At 55.8% G+C, this 17,403-nt stretch overlaps 1 protein-coding gene across 6 annotated transcripts in view; it reads left to right on the forward strand.

The window, feature by feature from the left end:
* Positions 1-17,193, forward strand: part of PADI2 (peptidyl arginine deiminase 2) — a 55,315-nt gene extending 38,122 nt beyond the window's left edge. For 2 of the 6 annotated variants that reach the window (XM_061395505.1, XM_061395546.1), the window contains 11 exons: positions 322-387; positions 1,580-1,758; positions 3,814-3,968; positions 4,569-4,680; positions 5,194-5,301; positions 7,471-7,622; positions 8,819-8,963; positions 9,719-9,812; positions 11,524-11,609; positions 13,407-13,535; positions 14,152-17,193. In XM_061395505.1, coding sequence (XP_061251489.1) covers positions 322-387; positions 1,580-1,758; positions 3,814-3,968; positions 4,569-4,680; positions 5,194-5,301; positions 7,471-7,622; positions 8,819-8,963; positions 9,719-9,812; positions 11,524-11,609; positions 13,407-13,535; positions 14,152-14,385 — 1,460 coding nt within the window. In that variant the 3' untranslated portion in view covers positions 14,386-17,193. Of the gene's footprint in view, positions 1-321; positions 388-1,579; positions 1,759-3,813; positions 3,969-4,568; positions 4,681-5,193; positions 5,302-7,470; positions 7,623-8,818; positions 8,964-9,718; positions 9,813-10,652; positions 11,219-11,523; positions 11,610-13,406; positions 13,536-14,151 lie in introns of those variants that run through there. The other 4 variants (XM_061395514.1, XM_061395519.1, XM_061395529.1 and 1 more) reach the window with 4 other exon arrangements.
* The last annotated feature ends 210 nt before the right edge of the window (positions 17,194-17,403 follow it).

Raw genomic sequence — 17,403 nt, forward strand, 5'->3', positions numbered from 1 at the left:
ACTGTCTCCCATTTAACAGATGAATAAACGAGGCTCGGGAAGGTTAAGTGAATTCCCTGGGGTTTTGCAGCTTGAAAGCCAAAGAGGCATCTCTCTGACTCTGGAAGTCATAGCCACTCAGGTAACCCACCCTCAGGGAGCTGTATTTATAACCAAGATCTAATTGAGCACCTTCTCCTATGTGAGGTGCCATCCCGAGCCCAGGCCTCGCTGGTTCCTCTGTTCATTTTGTACACGTTGTAGCCCTCGGGCGCCTGCTCATTAATCGTTCCCTTTGTTGTTGACGACAGCACTAAGCTGAGCCTTACTCTGCCCTTCCAGCTCTTCAGGGCATAAAGAAACTTCTCCTGGAACTGCCTAGGGTCCTACCTCCATGCGTTTGGCAATGCAAGTATTGCATCTTCTCGCTGTGCCCACCTCTGCCACCCCCAAGGGCATCTCAAAGGCTGCCTTTCTTCGCTCAAACTCCTCCCATCCCGCTCCCTTCCTCTGCCTCCCAGTAACCCCTCCAGCTCACTCACCGCAGAGCTCTACTGTGACGCTTCCCTCACCTGTGCGATCTTACCACCAGCTGAGCCTTGCGAGGGGCCACTTCTTGACCCTCTCTGTCTCGCGCAGAGGTCCTTGCCCATGTGGTCAGAGAGCAGTAACTCAGTATATGCACTCTCAATTGGCCTGAAAGTGCTCCCATATGGTGACATGGGCGCACTGGTGCATTCAGCAGATGTTTATCAAACCCAACCTGCGCTGGGCCTGGCCGGGCCTGTCTCAGCCATCATGCAGGTGACAGGCTCTGGGGGCCAACAGCTGAACACTGAGATCATGTCCGTTTGGGCTGGGACAGGGAAGGACAGGGGTGCAGACGCTGCAGACAGAGCCCCTGGCTTGGTCTCTGGGGGATCTGGGTGCAGTTCAGAAGCCTGAAGGTGGGAGACAAGCCTTCTAAGCAGAGGGAACAGCACTGCGAGGAGCCAGGAGATTTCAGTGGCCTAGGAGTGCGGGAGAAACCGGCCTTTCCTCCCAGCTGCAAACGTGTGCAACCAGAAAAAAAAATGCACAGCGAGAGACCCACATGCTGATACGGCTTCCACTGTACAGAGGGGAATTGAGGGCCTAAGTGGGTGTTTTCTTTATATAAAGGGGAGGAGAGATTGGGGTTCAGAATTAGGGATTTGATTCCCAGCTCAGCTACGTACTGGCTATATGACACCAGACAAGCCATTTTCCCTTCTGGGACTCAGTTTCCTCCTCTGTAAAATGCGAACAATAATTCCCTTCTTCGCCACCACTGGCTGCCCAGTCCTCAGCTTCTCTCATCTCTGTCTCCTTCCTGGGGAGAGCTCACTCACTCTATAGCCGAGGAAGCTGGAAGCTGGGAGGGCGTCTGGTCCGGGGCCACAGGGCTAGGGCCCAGCAGGGCTGGGACGGTGACCGGGCCGCGGCCCTTCCGGTGGCGTTGGCCGCTCGTGCTTTCCCTGTGTGTAGAGGACAAGGGGCTTTACTGTCGCGCCCCCATCGGCGAGCCCGCCCCACGGTCGGCTGGGGGAGCGGGGCCTGAGCTGGGTCCTTCTTCCTCCAGACCCCTTTTTCGGCCAGCGTTACGTCCACATCCTGGGCCGGCGGAAGCTCTACCATGTGGTCAAGTACTCGGGCGGCTCCGCGGAGCTGCTGTTCTTCGTGGAAGGCCTGCGTTTTCCCGACGAGGGCTTCGCGGGCCTGGTCTCCGTCCACGTCAGCCTGCTGGAGTACATGGCCGAGGTGAGGGCCTTCGCCGGGAGGGGCTCCCGGGGGCGGAGCGGGCTCCCCTTGGAGGAAGCCCAGGTTTGGAGATCTAAGTGCTCCCATCACCTGCACACATCCGCCAGGGCCTCCGAGCCCCACCCTGGGGGTCCTCCTCACTGTACCTCCTCCCCAGGATGCTCTTCGGGTGTGTCTCTGACCTCACGCCTGTCCCCAGGTCTGCCTGCTCCCTGGAGAGTGTGTGTGTGTGTGTGTGTGTGTGTGCGCTCAATCACTCAGTTGCATCTGGCTCTTTGCAACCCCGTGGACTGTAACGAGGTGCCCAGAGCAGAAACAGGAAGGCTGAGCCTGGCCCGATTATCATGTGAGCTGACTTCAGGAGGAAAACTTCGATGCAGCGAGATCAGACATTACTTGAGGAGCCAGGCTCCTCTGTCTGTGCAATCTCCCAGGCAAGAATATCTGAAGTGGGTTACCATTTCCTTCTCCAGTGGTTCTTCCTGACCCAGGGATCCAGCTTGCATCTCCTGCGTTGGCAGGCAGGTTCTTTACCGCTGCGCCAGCTGGGAAGCCCCCATCCATGTGCAGGGTGGGTGTAGTTCTGGGCACAGGGAACCATTGGTTGGCACGAGGAGCAAACTAAGCCACGCGCGTGTGCCCTGCTCTTCCCTCCCTAACGGGCCCTGCACCCTCGCCGTGGGAGCTGCCGAATCACAATCCTGAACCACGTCCCCCCGCTGCGGCCGGACATCTCGCGCACGTGCGCTCCTGGTTTGCAGGAAGTGAGCGGGGAGGCGAGTACTCGCCCCCTAGGGGAGCGGTGCCCCCAGCTGACGCTGCTTCCCACCCGTAAGGACCTCTTACCAAAACTGCAGCCCGGAGCCCTGGCTCTCAGGCCCCCTTCACTCAGATAGAGGGAGGGCCCGGCTGCCCCCTCAGACACGGGCTTGCTCCTCTGCTTCGCCTCTAGACCACTTCAAGGCGAGATGCCATGGGCTTGGCCGCAGGTGAAGCTGGGCCTCAGGGCTATGAGAAGGAGCTCGAGTCAGACTGCCCGGGTCTGAGCCCACGAGACATTGGGCAAGTGAACTGGCCCCGTGCGCCTTGGTTTCCCCACGTGGAAAATAGAAATGACACATGCTTCTGCTTCCTGGGGTGATTGTGAGCATCCAAGCTTGGAGCAGCTCATTCACAACGTGCTCTCGAGTCCCTGGGAGGAGGGAAAGGCAGAAAAAACTGAGATAACGAGATGGGGTGGGGAGGGGCTGCTCCTGCACCCGCAGTGCATCAGGGTCTCAGAGCGGCCCCTCCAGCGGACACAGCGGAAGGCAGACCCATGCGGGAAAGGCCACCCCTGTGCTCCCCACCAAGGGCGGGACGCGGCTTCCTGTAGCTTTCCAAAGCCAGCCATGCAACGAAATCTTACCTCATCTTCCCTCAGGTTCCGGGCAAGCTTCCCGAACCTTTCCTTAAAAAAAAATCTGGACAGAGCAAAATTTCGCCCGATAACATTAAAATGTTCACACGTAGAAAAGAGCAAGGTACCCAGAGCAAAAACTGAGGAAGGCTGGGTCTGACTCAGTCATCGTGTGAGCCGATTTCAGGAAAAGAACTTGGATGCAATGAGATCAGATAGCAGTTGAGATTGAGCTCAACAGTCTGGGTTTAAATACAGGCTCACCCACTTACTGATCACTTGACCTTGGACAGCTTTGTACAGTTTGTGAATCAGAGGTCTGTGATTCAGTTTTCCCATCTACAAAACAAGGATTAAAATAGTATGTACCCCTGAGTATGGCAGAAGTGAAATCTCACCTGTCACAATAGGACCTGGCATACAGTAAGTGCTCAATAATGTACTACCATTGGGAAAGACTGAGGCAGAAGGAGAAGGGGACGACAGAGGGTGAGATGGCTGGATGGCATCGCCGACTCGATGGACGGGAGTCTGAGTGAACTCCGGGAGTTGGTGATGGACAGGGAGGCCTGGCGTGCTGCAGTCCATGGAGTCGCAAAGAGTCGGACACGACTGCGCGACTGAACAGCAGTTATTGGTCTCACCTACTTTGTTAGACAGGAGTGAAAAGCACCCTGACAAGACCTCCTGATCTCTCCCACGCCCAGGAGATCCCTCTGACGCCCGTCTTCACGGACACCGTGACGTTCCGCATCGCTCCGTGGATCATGACCCCCAACATCCTGCCTCCCGTGTCGGTATTTGTGTGCTGGTAAGCGGTAGGCACAGTGCAGACAGGCCCGGCGGCTGGAGCTGGGGCTTCAGGAGGTGAGAGACCTGGGTCAGGTCACGCTCGTTGCTTCTTGGCTGCGTGACCTTGAGCACTAATGTGACCTCTCTGTGCCTCTGTTTCTCTGAGATGGTGACATCACAGAGTCTCTGCGAGGATTGAGTGGGGTGAAGCAGGCAAAGCGTTTGTCAAGGTCCTGGAGCAGTTTTTGTGCTCTAAAAGCGATAGCTGCGTTTTCTTTCCCACATCTTTTGGGCCTGTGCTGTCCATGTCCTGAGCCCATCCCCTGCCTCCGGGTTAGGTTAGCTGTTTCTTGGAAATCTGGGAGTCAGAGGTGGAAGGCTTTCAGGAGGCGGGGTGAGAATTCCCCTCCTCGCTTTGTTCATGACCGTGGCAGACACTGCAGGAAGGGCTGAGTTTGCACGGCCTTTGACTCCAGCAGCCTGTGCACAGGTGAGCACAGAGGAGCTTCACCTGCCCAGCAGGGCCCAGCCCAGGGGCCCACTGCTGCGCCTCCCCCATGGCGGGCCTGTGCCTCCTCACGCTCCCTCCTGGTCTCTCCCTCTTGCCCACGCTTCTCAGCATGAAGGACAACTACCTGTTCCTGAAAGAGGTGAAGAACCTGGTGGAGAAAACCAACTGCGAACTGAAGGTCTGCTTCCAGTACATGAACCGGGGAGACCGCTGGATCCAGGTGAGGCCCCCCAGGCTGGGAAGGACGCGGCTCAGGACTCAGGCAAGAGGGGCAGCTTAGTGTCAGCACCCTGGCAGCCAGCTGCTCCGCACGGTGAATTCTATGTCAGATCACGCGTGTGCGTGTGCACAGGGACATAAACGCACCAGGCGGCTCACTGCAGCTTCTTAGAGGGGCGGAGACTGAAGCAACGGAGACATCCGTCCGTGGGGAGGGGCGACTGCGTGACCGGTCGCCTCTCTGTGGAGCACCCTACAACAGCCAAAGAGGAGCCCATCTGTGAATACAGCATGGCTCTCGAGTTAAGGTGTTCCTTGCAGGAAGATGCACACAGGATGTTACCAGCTTTTTACAGCGGGGTCAGTGAGTGCAAGCACACCAGGGGCCTGCAGAGCCTCTGAGGAAGGCTGCATAAGAAAGTCCTGCCGTCGTATGCGAGGGACCGGGGAGGCAGCTGGAGTTCCGTGGAGGCCCCCTGGGCTCACTGGATGGCTCTTCCCACTGTCCCCACAGGATGAAATCGAGTTTGGCTACATCGAGGCCCCGCACAAAGGCTTCCCCGTGGTGCTGGACTCCCCCAGAGACGGAAACCTGAAGGATTTCCCGGTGAAGCAGCTCCTGGTGAGAGGCTGAGGGCTGCCTTGCCGGATGGGGTCGGGGTGCAGCCCGGGGCTGCAGGGCAGAGCAGTGGGGAGGCCTCGGGCACCCCTCTGTCCCCGGGAGTCTCAGGCAAGAACCCCGGAACGGGTTGCCGTTCCTTCTCCAGGGAATCTTACGGACCCAGGGATTGAACCCGGGTCTCCTGTGTTGCAGGTGGACTCTTTACCGTCTGAGACACCGGGAAGCCCCTTGGCAAATTAGTCTGTTGCTTCCATCTTCTCATCTGCAGAATGGGTCATTGGGATAGTAACCTCCAACATCCCTTCCTGCTCTCATAACTGATTCTATGGGAGACAGAGATCTGCCCCTGCCCCCACCTCCAACTTGCAACAAAATACATTTCAAGGAGGAAACTTATAAGCAGTTGTTGGAAAGCCTGGTTCCAACTTCAAAGCTCAGTAAGGCTGTGATTTTTTAGTTCATGAGTTTTTAAAAAAGCAATCTAACCCCCACCCTTGATCCTAGAGGTCATTACCACTCTCTTTTTATGCCCTCAACAACCAATTGGATGAGGACAGAACCCAATTCAGTCTTCCTTGTCCTGACCTTCTGCCCTGAATAGGCAAGGAGAGCTTGGCTGGAGCATAAAATGTAGGTTAGGGGTCTTTCCCAAAGTAACATGCAGGACAGCCTCCCTGAGACATCAGAGCTGCTCAGAGGCAGCCCTTAGCCAAGTCCGCACCTGCTGCTTGAGAACACTCACTAACCTTGTCCCTCATCACAGGAGATGGCAGGGCCATGAGCACATGGCTCTGGAACGCCAGATGGAGCTGGCCTCGAGTCCCAGTTCCGCCCCTTAGCAGCAGCGTGGCCTTGGGCAAGCAACTTAACCTCCTCAGGCCTCAGTGTGCTCGTCTGTGAAACGGGGAATGGAATGGCATCCGTCTCACAGACTTGCTGCAAAGACCGAAGGCGTGATCTAAGACTCCCATGCTGCTCCCGACACAAGGACTATTATTAGCTGCTGTTCTGGTTCTCATTCCCCAGCCCTGGACACCGTCCTCAGTATGGACTGTCCACCTCCTCCAACACGAGGGGCAGTCACACCGTTCAGCAGTTGCCACAGGCCTGAGAACTGAGGCCTCAGATCCTGTTCTCACTTTCTTCCTGGGTCGCCACTGCCTGCAGTGTTCCAGGCTGGCCTGGTACCAGTGCCCTGGGCTGCGTTGTTCCTGGAGGCCTGGGCCAAGCCCGGCTCTGTGCTGCGTGCCTGCCCCCCGCCCCCTGTGTGAGGCTATAAAAGCCCAGCTGCCCCAGCCTCTGGCAGATCACACCTTGCCGTCTGGGGCTCCCAGGAGAGAAAGCGCTAAGCTGCAGCCATTCACCCCTCTGGGCACAGCTGTCCCTTGAGCCTCTGAGCTGGGCCAGGATAAGCCACGTCTTCTCACTCTATGATTTTTATTAGCAAGGATGTCTGTCGGACAAGCTTTGTTCCAGCCCCAGTGCAAGCTCTCAAGCAAGATCCCTACCTTTTTACCAAAAAAAAAAAAAATCATGAAAGGAAACTTAAAATTCAGGGAGTCACAGGGGCTTTACCATACTCATTACGGGGGTTGTATCATGTAACTCCAGTCTGTTAGAGCTCTGTGCTAAGAAGGAGTCTGAGGCTGCATCTGGGCTCAGTGAACACACATGGTTGGTTGGGGCTAGATTGAAATTGTATGTTACTTATCTGACGTTCTTGCATGTTTGGCCAGCTTTCACTTGGTAAGATCATAGTAACAAACAGCCCCCATCCGTCAATAGCTAACATCAGCAAAGGTCTGTTGCTTGCTCACATCAGCAGAGGAACAGGGATGTCAAAGGCACAAAACAAGGACCAATCATGAAATCGCCAGTATTTCTCTGTGTTTAAGAAATAGAGACGGATGCAGAGACACAGATGTGCACGCGTGCACACACACACACACACACACACACACACACGCTCATACCGACGTGCTCACAGCCTCCCCATGCCGGGTTCCTGCTCTTCAGCGGGAGTAACAAGCAAATGGGCAACCCCCAGAAGCTAAGTGCTCTCAGGGCCATACCAAAGGTGGTGAAAAGTGGTCCTCAGAGGGTGGCTGGGCTGGGACTGAGGGCTCCTGGCCACGGGGGACTAACCACAGGTGTGTGCCCCCTGCCCAGGGCCCAGACTTTGGCTATGTAACCCGGGAGCCACTCTTTGAGACTGTCACCAGCCTGGATTCCTTCGGGAACCTGGAGGTCAGTCCGCCAGTGACCGTGGATGGCAAGACATACCCGCTGGGCCGGATCCTCATCGGGAGCAGCTTCCCTCTGTAAGAGAAGCCAGGGAGGGGCTGGCGGGGGGGGGGGGGTTGGGGGGTAGCGGTTGTTTCTGTCGGAGCAGACTGGGTTGCTCCAACATGGAGTGATTGGCTGGGAGAATTAACCTGCCCATGACTGACAAGATATAGACATTCTTGGAAAGAAAATCAAGTTAGCCTTTACATCTTAGTGTGAATTAGGATCTAACATGAAGTGAAGTGAAGTGAAGTCGCTCAGTCTTGTCTGACTCTTTGCGACCCCATGGACTGTAGCCTACCAGGCTCCTCTGTCCATGGGATTTTCCAGGCACGAATACTGGAGTGGGTTGCCATTTCCTCCTTCAAGAGATTTTCCCGACCCAGGAATCGAACCCAGGTCTCCCGCATGGTAGGCAGACGCCTTACCGTCTGAGCCACCAGGAAAGAAACTAAGTAAATGACCCTCTTCCCCAAATGGGAGGGTATATGATGAGATTATAAATAAGGTGGGGAAGGGGTGCAGGAGTTGGAGGAGGAACAGCACCGAGAGAAGATGAGTGGGGGTCTCAGCAATATAGAAAACAAACGTGGGAGCAAGCAGCCAAGTGAGATACTTCTGGGTGCTAACAGATGCAGTGAGGAAGATAAAGCAGGTACAGACAGAACAAGGAAGAGTAAGGTGAAGTAGGAGACATAGACGGGCCCAGATCAAAAACGAATCTTCCAGCCACTGTGAAGATCTTGGGTTATAGTGTAAGGGTAATGGGCAGATTGAAGACCTCAGGGAGTGTAGAAGTCAAGAAGGGCTTCCTGGAAGAGGCGTCACTTGATGGAAGACTGAAAGTGAGATGTTACTCGCAAAGAGGGACATAGGCAGGGGCGGATTGTGGAACGCTGCCTGAGCCTTAGCCCCTCCAGCAGTCCAAGAAGGACCCCTGGGCACAGAAGCTGGCCTCCCTGTACCCACTGACACCCTCAGGGCCTAAAGGCCGGGCTCCATGCCCTTCACACACCATGGCTGCAGCTGACACTTCCTTATTCCCCCCTGGACTCAACTGCCTTTCTGGCTGGGCAGTGTCTCTGCAACTCAGGTTCCTTCTCATGACTTTTCTGCTGATGCCACGCTGGGTCCAGGCTGGGTTCCAGGGGCTGAACTCCTGCAAGCCCTCTGGCGAGACAGGCACCACGGGCAACCTTCTGAAGAACTGCCCCCTCCCAACCCCACCCAGGTCCGGTGGTCGGAGGATGACCAGGGTGGTGCGGGACTTCCTGCAGGCCCAGCAGGTCCAGGTGCCTGTGGAGCTCTACTCAGACTGGCTGACCGTGGGCCACGTGGATGAGTTCGTGACCTTCGTCCCCATCCCAGGCACCAAGGTGAGCTGACCTCTGAGGCTGGAGCGGGGAGGCTGGTGCGGAACCCCTGTACTACCAGCTCTTGTCAGCAGCAGGGTATCTAGTGGAAGTGGACTGTACAGAGGAAGAAGGAAGGAGGCTGAAGCTGGTTTGTATGTTGTTGCTGTGGCCAGTAAATGTTTAACCCAATAAATCTGAAATTTTAGCATTTCAACATGTAATCATTATAAAAATTAATAATGAGAGGTTTTACGTTCTTTTTTCATACCAAGCATTCAGAATCTGGTGTATGCTTTATTCCTCACACATCTCCACTAAGACCAGCCGCACTTGAAGTGTCCAATAACCCCACAGGGCTGGCGGCCACGGTACTGGCCGTAATGCCCTGGAGAGCAATGGCGTATGGGCCTGGGGCCCTAGAGAGAGTCTTTCGTTTTCTGAAATGCAAAGAAATGTCTGCAACTTAATAACCCTGGAAATCTGGAGCAAATGGCCGGGCCTCTTGGCCCCTTGGAGATGCTCTCCCTCTCTGTCCAAGGTCACCTTTTACTCTGAGCTTCGACTCGACGGCGTTGCTGAGGCAGGAAAATTTCTGTGGCAGGAAGGGTGAGAAATACTCCTCTGAAATAGAGAAATCCTGCCAGGCAGCCTTCGCCACTCGGTGTGGGTGGCTGAGACAATGTGCAGGCAGGGCCCCGGGTCTTCAGGGCGGGAGCCCCCCATGCAGCTCGGCCACCTGCCCTCTGCTGACCGGCCGGCCGGACGGTCTCTTGCAGAAATTCCGGATGCTCATGGCCAGCACCTCAGCCTGCTACAAGCTCTTCAGAGAGAAGCAGAAGGAGGGCCACGGGGAGGCCATCATGTTCAAAGGTGAGTGCCCACGGGGCCCTGGCAGCGAGCCGGGCCCCCAGGGGGCCTTTGGGAGGACAGGGCCCGTAAGCGCTTTGTCCCGCACAGCCAGATCCACTTCCGGTCGTCCAGCCCGCTCTGAGGCCGTGGGGTCATCCTGGCGGGAGGCGGCCCTGGCCTCTGTGGGCCTCGCAGTCATCACCCCCACCTCAAGCTGCCCACCGCCCCTTATGACCCTCGACAGTGGCCTGTGGTTCTTCGGGACATGGTGTGGGACACTTCAAATGGCACCAGCCCCGAGGAGAGTTAAATGGTTCAAAACCAAAGTGCCATCTGCACTCGGGGACCTTGCGCTTTGGAAACGAAGCTAGAGAAGAGCGTACATCCTGCAGTTTAGGGGCAGGAAGAAGAGCAGAGCTGACGACGCAATGCAAGACGGCTTCACCACGAGTCCCGGAGCGAGAAACCGTCTGCTTAATTCAGACACGTAATTGAGACAGACGGACTGGGAGGAGCTTTGCTCTTAAATTAACCGTGGAAACAAAGGGAGCTGATCAGGTGGATTCAGTGAGACGCCATGACAGTTTCTTAAGTGTTTTTCGTAAATTAGTTGTTGTCACTTTTCAGGTTGGCATCTCTAATGCACCTGATCCCAAGAGTCTGTATCCCTCAGACTGGTTGATACTTACGTACATGACCACCCTCCATGTCCAAAGGCAGCGTTCCTGATGGTGACTAGTGTCTGGGACGGACAAGATAAGACCACTATCCTTTTTTAATTCCCACCGATAGGAACTTTTTAGGTTGGCAGGCATGAGTCTCGACTTTCTGAAAGCTTCTTTCTATATTAACCCCTCAAAGCTCCCCATAGGGCACAGGAGCTGTTATCTCTGTACAGACACGTCCAAGGGGTTGGAGACCACTCAGCAGCAGCCCCCATCTGTTTGCCACTAACAAGCTGCACAACTAGGAAACACAGTGGACCAGCATCAGACACGGAGAAAGGAGTCAATGGCTGGGCTCTGCAGTCTGGCTTCCTGGTCTGCTCACGGGCTCAGCCACCAGCTGTAAGGCCTCGGATGAGTCAGGGAGCGTCTCTGTGCCTCCGCTTCTTCATCTTTAATGCTGGAAGCTACCTGATAGAGATGGGGGGAGACTATTGAGCTACTGCGGTGAATTTCCAGACGGCTCCCTGCTACATAGCGGGTGCTCCCTAAGCGTTGGGGGTCACCAATCAGAAACCACACGGGCCCCCACGAGCGGACAGGAGATAGATGCAGGCCCAGCACAGCTCGGGGGTGGGCGTGAGGCGGGCCTGAAACAGGACGGCGTCGCCGCCTGGCCCCCTGCTTCTGCCACCCTCCCCCTGGCCCGCTGCTCGTCCTTGGAAGGAGGTCGCTTCTGCCACCCTCCCCCTGGCCCGCTGCTCGTCCTTGGAAGGAGGTCGCTTCTGCCACCCTCCCCCTGCCCTGCTGCTCGTCCTTGGAAGGAGGCCTCTTGTGCCACCCCACCCTCGGGCCAGAGAGAGAGCAAGGCAGCGGCCCCCCTCTTCCCTGGCCCTGGTGACATGGCCAGCCCTGGGGAAAGAAGCGTCCGCAGGGGCTGCCGTCCCACGCTCCTGCCTGTTCCTGCTCCATCGGCCTCGTCCTGAGAGAGCCCAGAAGCTGAGAGTCTTGGCAAAGAAGAGCACGAGGCAGGACATAGACCATCCTCTGTCCTCTGACCCCCACAGGCCTGGGCGGGATGAGCAGCAAGCGCATCACCATCAACAAGATTCTGTCCAATGAGAGCCTCGTGCAGGAGAACCAGTACTTCCAGGTGAGCGCGGGCTGGGCCTTGTGGGAGGGAAGAGGCTGCGCCTGTCACAGCCTTGGGGCCGCCCTAGGGGATGGCGGCCCGCCTGCCTGACTTACTCCCTACTGGAAGCTGAGTGTGTGACAGCGGTGGGAGGTGCAGGCCAGCAGAGGCCAGAAGCAGACAGGAGACCTGGGAAGGAAGATGTACCAAGTGGTGCTCAAGAGCCGAAGTTTCTGTAAGGCTAGAGCCCACAACATTTGGGGGAGACCCACAGACACCAAAATACGAAAACTACAGACCTACTTCCAGGAAAACTCTTATATGAAGATATGCCCTGAAGTTTTATTTTTTAGGGGTCACAGATTCCTGAAGTTTTCTCTCTATGGATGAATCCTACTTTCTGAATTCCTAAATCTCAAAATTATATCCAGAAGTAGAAACCAGTCAACAGGGTCCTATTTAGTTGAATTAGATCTCTGTTTGCATGGGCATATTTAAAGCACCAAGTTTAAAAAAAAACTCGGACATATTGAGACAAAAGGGCACGATTGGCTCATACAAGTGGAAAGTTCAACAGTGGCGTGGATTTCAGGCATAGGCTCATCAGGGCTCTGGCTCCATCCCTGCACTTCTTGGGCTCTGCAGGCACCCTCCTGGCAGAAGCTTAGTTGCAGCAGTTCAAGGTCGTCCATCCACCCCCCATACCTCCACAAAGAGAGAGGTCTTACATGCCGCCAACAATTAAACAAAAGCTTTGCATTTCACTCTGCGCCAACCTGAACTGATTCTTATAGCCAGAGGAATTTCATATGCTGACTGCCTCAATCCTAGTTTATTGCCCTTGAACTGACCCGTGGAACAAAGAGGCAGGGGCACCAGCCGTCTCAAGGAGGCGACAGCTCAACCCAGCGACAGGCTGCTGCATTTCAAGGGGAGGGGTGGAGGGATGCTGGAGAAGCAACCCCAAGTTTCCCAAAGGTCCCCAAACGTCTCACGGCCGGTTGAAAGTTGACTTTATCACAACCCCTCTCTGTTTCACTTTTTGGCATCAGGTAGATCTGAGGTCAGACCATGACCCCTTGCTTTCCGCACTGGGACTCTGGGCCGCTCACTAAGGACTCTGTCTTAGCTTCCCTCGTCTCTAATACTCGAGATGTGTGTGCTCAGTCGCTCAGTCGTGTTCGGCTCTTTGTGACCCATGGACTGTAGTGCAACAGCTTCTCTGTCCATGCGATTTCCCAGGCAAGAGTGCTGGAGTAGGTTGCCGTTTCCTTCTCCAGGGATCTTCCCGACCTGGAGACTGAACCTGAGTCTTGTTAGGCAGATTCTTCACCACCGAGCCACCTGGTCTCCAGTAAGGGGTTACTAACAGTGTCCACCTCACGAGACTGAGGTTGAGACAAGGAACGTACGTACAGCACTCAGAACCGTACACTTAGGGTGCTCGTACATGTTAGTTTTTATTATTATTAATCAAGACCATCGTCACTGTTACTCTTTCCACCTGGGGTGGCCTGAGGATTCAGTGGGACGCTGCATGGCAAGCGCTTAGGGTCTGACTCGTAGTTGGTGATCAGTAAATGAGTGCTGAGTATCATTGCTGTGAGCTCCTGGTACGAATTCTGTAACTTTCTCTGCTTCTCCATTACTCCCAATGCGGGTGGGAGGGGCATGGGAGAGGTGCCCCGTGCTGGAGGAGCCCTGCACGCTCCCTGGAGTGCTGGGGCCCCGGGTCTGATGCCTCAGGCAGGGCTGAGGTGGACAGAGGTGTCGGGGTGCCCCTCACTCGCCCGCCCTCCCTTCTTCCCCGTCACCCAGCGCTGCCTGGACTGGAACCGCGACATCCTCAAGAAGGAGCTGGGACTGACGGAGCAGGACATCATCGACCTGCCCGCCCTGTTCAAGATGGACAAGAACCACCAGGCCAGGGCCTTCTTCCCAAACATGGTGAGGTGTTGTGGGCTCCGGACCTCACCCAAACTGTCAGTAGGGGCGGGCCAGACTTGGAGGGACCCCTTGCTGAGGCTGGCCGAACGGGAGGCCCAGACCCCAGGCCCGGCTGAGCTGCCGTGTGGCCTCCCACCCCAGCACTCACCCTGCCTGGAGGACTGCTCCTCCTGGTTGCCCCTTGGGATCCTGGGGGAGGCTTCAGCTTAACACAGTGGAAAGTGCTTTGTAAATTCAAAGGCCTTTATAGAGAGAGATTCTTGTTATCATAGAGGAGAGTCTTCTAGAGCTAGAAAGAGGTTAAAACACTCACACACAAGAAACACAGCTGCATGTATACGCACATGAAAACACGCGTTCACGCATGCGGTGCACACACCGATGCACATGCAGCCGCATGCACACGTGTGTCCACACACACACACGGGGCGGTTGCTAGGCTTTCCATGTAGCTCTGCCGTGTATGGAGTGCTGAGCCCCCTCTGAGCCTCCGCTTCCTCATCTGTAAAGTGGGGATACTCACAGTCCCGGATCCCAGGGCTGTTGGAGGGCTCGGAGCAGGGCGGGCAGAGCAGGTGCTCAGTGACGGTGACTGCCGCCCCCCTGCCCGTCCCAGGTGAACATGATCGTGCTCGACAAGGACCTGGGCATCCCCAAGCCGTTTGGGCCGCAGGTGGAGGAGGTGTGCTGCCTGGAGACGCACGTGCGCTGCCTGCTGGAGCCCCTGGGCCTCTGCTGCACCTTCGTGGACGACATCTCCGCCTACCACAAGTTCCTGGGCGAGGTGCACTGCGGCACCAACGTGCGCCGGAAGCCCTTCGCCTTCAAGTGGTGGCACATGGAGCCCTGACCTGCCCGGGGCTGCCGTGAGCGGGCCGCAGCCCCCCGGCTGCCGTGCTGGCGCCGGACCAGCCTCTGTGGTTCTCAGTGTGACTGCAGGATGCCCTTCAGCGATAGCCATCAGGGAACTTGGGGAAAACGTTTCTACTTTCAATTTCACTTTACTTACAGGACCCGGAAGTTGCCTGGCACACTGGGCCACACAGCGAGGTCGTGGGGAGAGAGAGCCCAGGAAACTGGATCTCTGCTTGCATGCGAGTTGAGGGTGGGGGTCTGGTTTTTCGAGGGCTTTCTCTTTCTTGGTGAATTTTAAATGGGAGAGTGGAAATTTAAAGCGAGGGAAGAGGGGGGAAAAAAGGTAGCCCCAATTGTCAGTTATCAGAATCAACTAAGATCTCTAGAAGAAAGGGCCTCAGTGAGGGGAGGCGGCCTGGCTCCTTACCTGGTCACATAGCTGGCAGTGTGTTCACTCAAGGTCACCATGTTTGAAGTGAGTACTCAGCAACCAAAGCCGAGTCAGGCGCTTGTATAACAAAAAGGAGGAAACCCAGCTGTCGGGGCTGACACCACAGGGGCCCGGGTGCCCCCCGCCCTCCCTGACTTCTCCAGACTCTTCGTACCCCCAGAACACCCCCTGCCTGGACTGGACTGCGGGCCGCCCCTGAGGGGCCGTCAAGCACTGGGGAGGGGTGTGGGGTATCCGTGCCTTGCCCTCCCTCAGAAGGGCCTCAGCACCCACAATGTCATCTCCCCCCGTGACCCTCCACGCGGACCGTCCTGAAAGTAGCTGAACGTTTGGCCAGAGTCTGTGTAGCCCTGATGTGAAAAGCAAGCCAAAAACCCCAGGACCCAGAACCTTCCCCAGTCTTTAGTCTGTTGTCCAAAGTGGAATGAGAGGAGATGGGAAGAGGCTCTGGGACGGCCAGTTTGCCCAGCAGCCGTGCCCCGAGGGCCAAGGCAGCCGGCATGAGGGGATTCTGGGATCCAGGTGTACCTAGAACTGCCGTCATCCTTTGAAATCCACTGCTGTTTGTCCAGGGGGCCACCCCATTTATTCATTCCTTTCCAGGCTGCCGCAGATCCCCTTGCTTGCCCTCTGCAGTGTAGACACCACTGGCAGCTCCCCACTCCCCGAGGGTCCAATCATCGAGCTTAGACCCTTCGCTGGCAGCAGATTTTATCAGCACAGCCTTCTCCATTTCTGAGATGCTCCTTCTGCTTCATCTTTCTCATGGACCCAGGCTCTCCCAGATGTTTGGGAGTTCCGCCCCCCCTCCCCCCCGCCCGCCCCGACCCCAGCATCCTCATGGCCCCAGAGTTCCGTGTGCAAAGATGCCCCAGGGTGAGCTGTGTTACCCATCTTCTCTGCTGGGTTCTCGATTCTCTGGCCGCCCCTGACCCATCTCCTCTCACGGCCTCCACTTCCTGCTCTGATGCTGTCTCTCCAGGCAGCTAGACAGGACTTCTTCCCCACCAGCCACACTCAGACCTCCCCGCCACAGGACACAATTAAAGACCCACCTCTCCTCTCCAGATGTCAGGCGCACGACATAAAGACCCTGCCCTAACCTCCAGCCCCAACAGCCAGTTCTGGGCCGGCTACTGGCCTTAGAGATGGACCGATGATCCCCACTGAAGTTTATTAGTACATGCTGAAAATCCTCATTTGGACATAATCAGATTCATTCTCTGGCTCCCACTGAAAAGACTTAGTTTCAGCTTTAAAATTTCCTTTAAGGGCAGCTGACTTCAGAGAGTAAGTGAATTATAATTCCACTTCGAGAGTTAAAAAGGAACTGATTTATAACCAATGAAAAGGTTGTAAATTTGGATTCCTGAAGAATGAGATCTTGGATTATTCACTCATTCAGCAAACCTGTATTGTGTGTCTGAGTGCCGGGCACAGTGGTGGGCTCTGAGGGTACAGGGCCCGGTAGCAAGCAGGTTCTGGCCCTTGCCCGTGCCTCCAGGAGGCAGCCACCCACATTTAAATGGCCAGCATCTGCCCTTTCAGTGATGCACTCTTTAGAAATACCAGTTCACTATATTCAGGGAATGCACAGGGTGCAGAGCTTCCACAAGTCGCTGTCGCAGTGAAATGAGAGGGGTGGGTCTTCTTTAAACAAGCCTCCTGCCCGTCCAGCTGGGCCAGTGCCCCCCAGCAGATGGGGCCCCAGCGCCTTCAGAAGCTGCTGTTCCCACTTTGGGAACAGCGGCTCCTGCCTTTGGGGCCCAAGCCCCAGGTTTCTCCAACCCCAGAGCTGAAGACACCAAGTGCCTATTTGTGAATGTTTATCTGGAGACTTAGAGTTTGTTGTGTGTTTTTGTGCTTGGTTAATGTGTGTTTGGGGCTTTCATTTTTTCTTTTTTAGTCTGCCTTAAGGGGAAGCGCGCACTTCCCGTGTGGAGACGGTGTGTATTTCTGGATTTTTCTAAGGCTCTCCCCATCAGTAAGTTAGCAGTTGCTGATGACTCTGAAGCCCCCAGGCCTCAGACGGCCTTCCCCGTCTTGCTTGCCCACCCGTGTGACTGCCCTTGCCGTGGATATCCCCCCAGCATCCCTGGGCTTGTCATTCTTTCCCACCCACCACCTTCTATAAACATAGGCCTAGAATACACTTCCGTGTTGCAAAACTCAGCCAAGGTCCTGTTTCGATCTTTACTTTGAAATCTTTTAAATAAGAGAGCAGAGGGTATTGTGAAGATGACGAGAGGCGGGGCATGGTTTCAACTTTCTGGACGAGAGGCGATGCTGGAGATGGCGACATGTTGGGAAAGAGCCTGATTAAGCAGCAACAAAATAAATGGTCGGAGGGAAGTCCTGTGGCTGCTGGTGTGATGTTCATGGTTGCTTCATGGCCACACACGGGCCCTCTCCTGGCCCTGTGGTCGCTGCCCTTCTGCACACACAACCAGGGCTCTCAGAAAGGGTACCCCGAGGGTTTGGAATCCCACACAGTCGATGGATGTGTAGTACCTGGCCACCACCCAAGGTCAAGACCAACACCCACAATAAAGTCTGACTGTT

This window comes from Bos javanicus, chromosome 2 (assembly GCF_032452875.1).
Source record: "Bos javanicus breed banteng chromosome 2, ARS-OSU_banteng_1.0, whole genome shotgun sequence".
Taxonomy (NCBI): domain Eukaryota; kingdom Metazoa; phylum Chordata; class Mammalia; order Artiodactyla; family Bovidae; genus Bos; species Bos javanicus.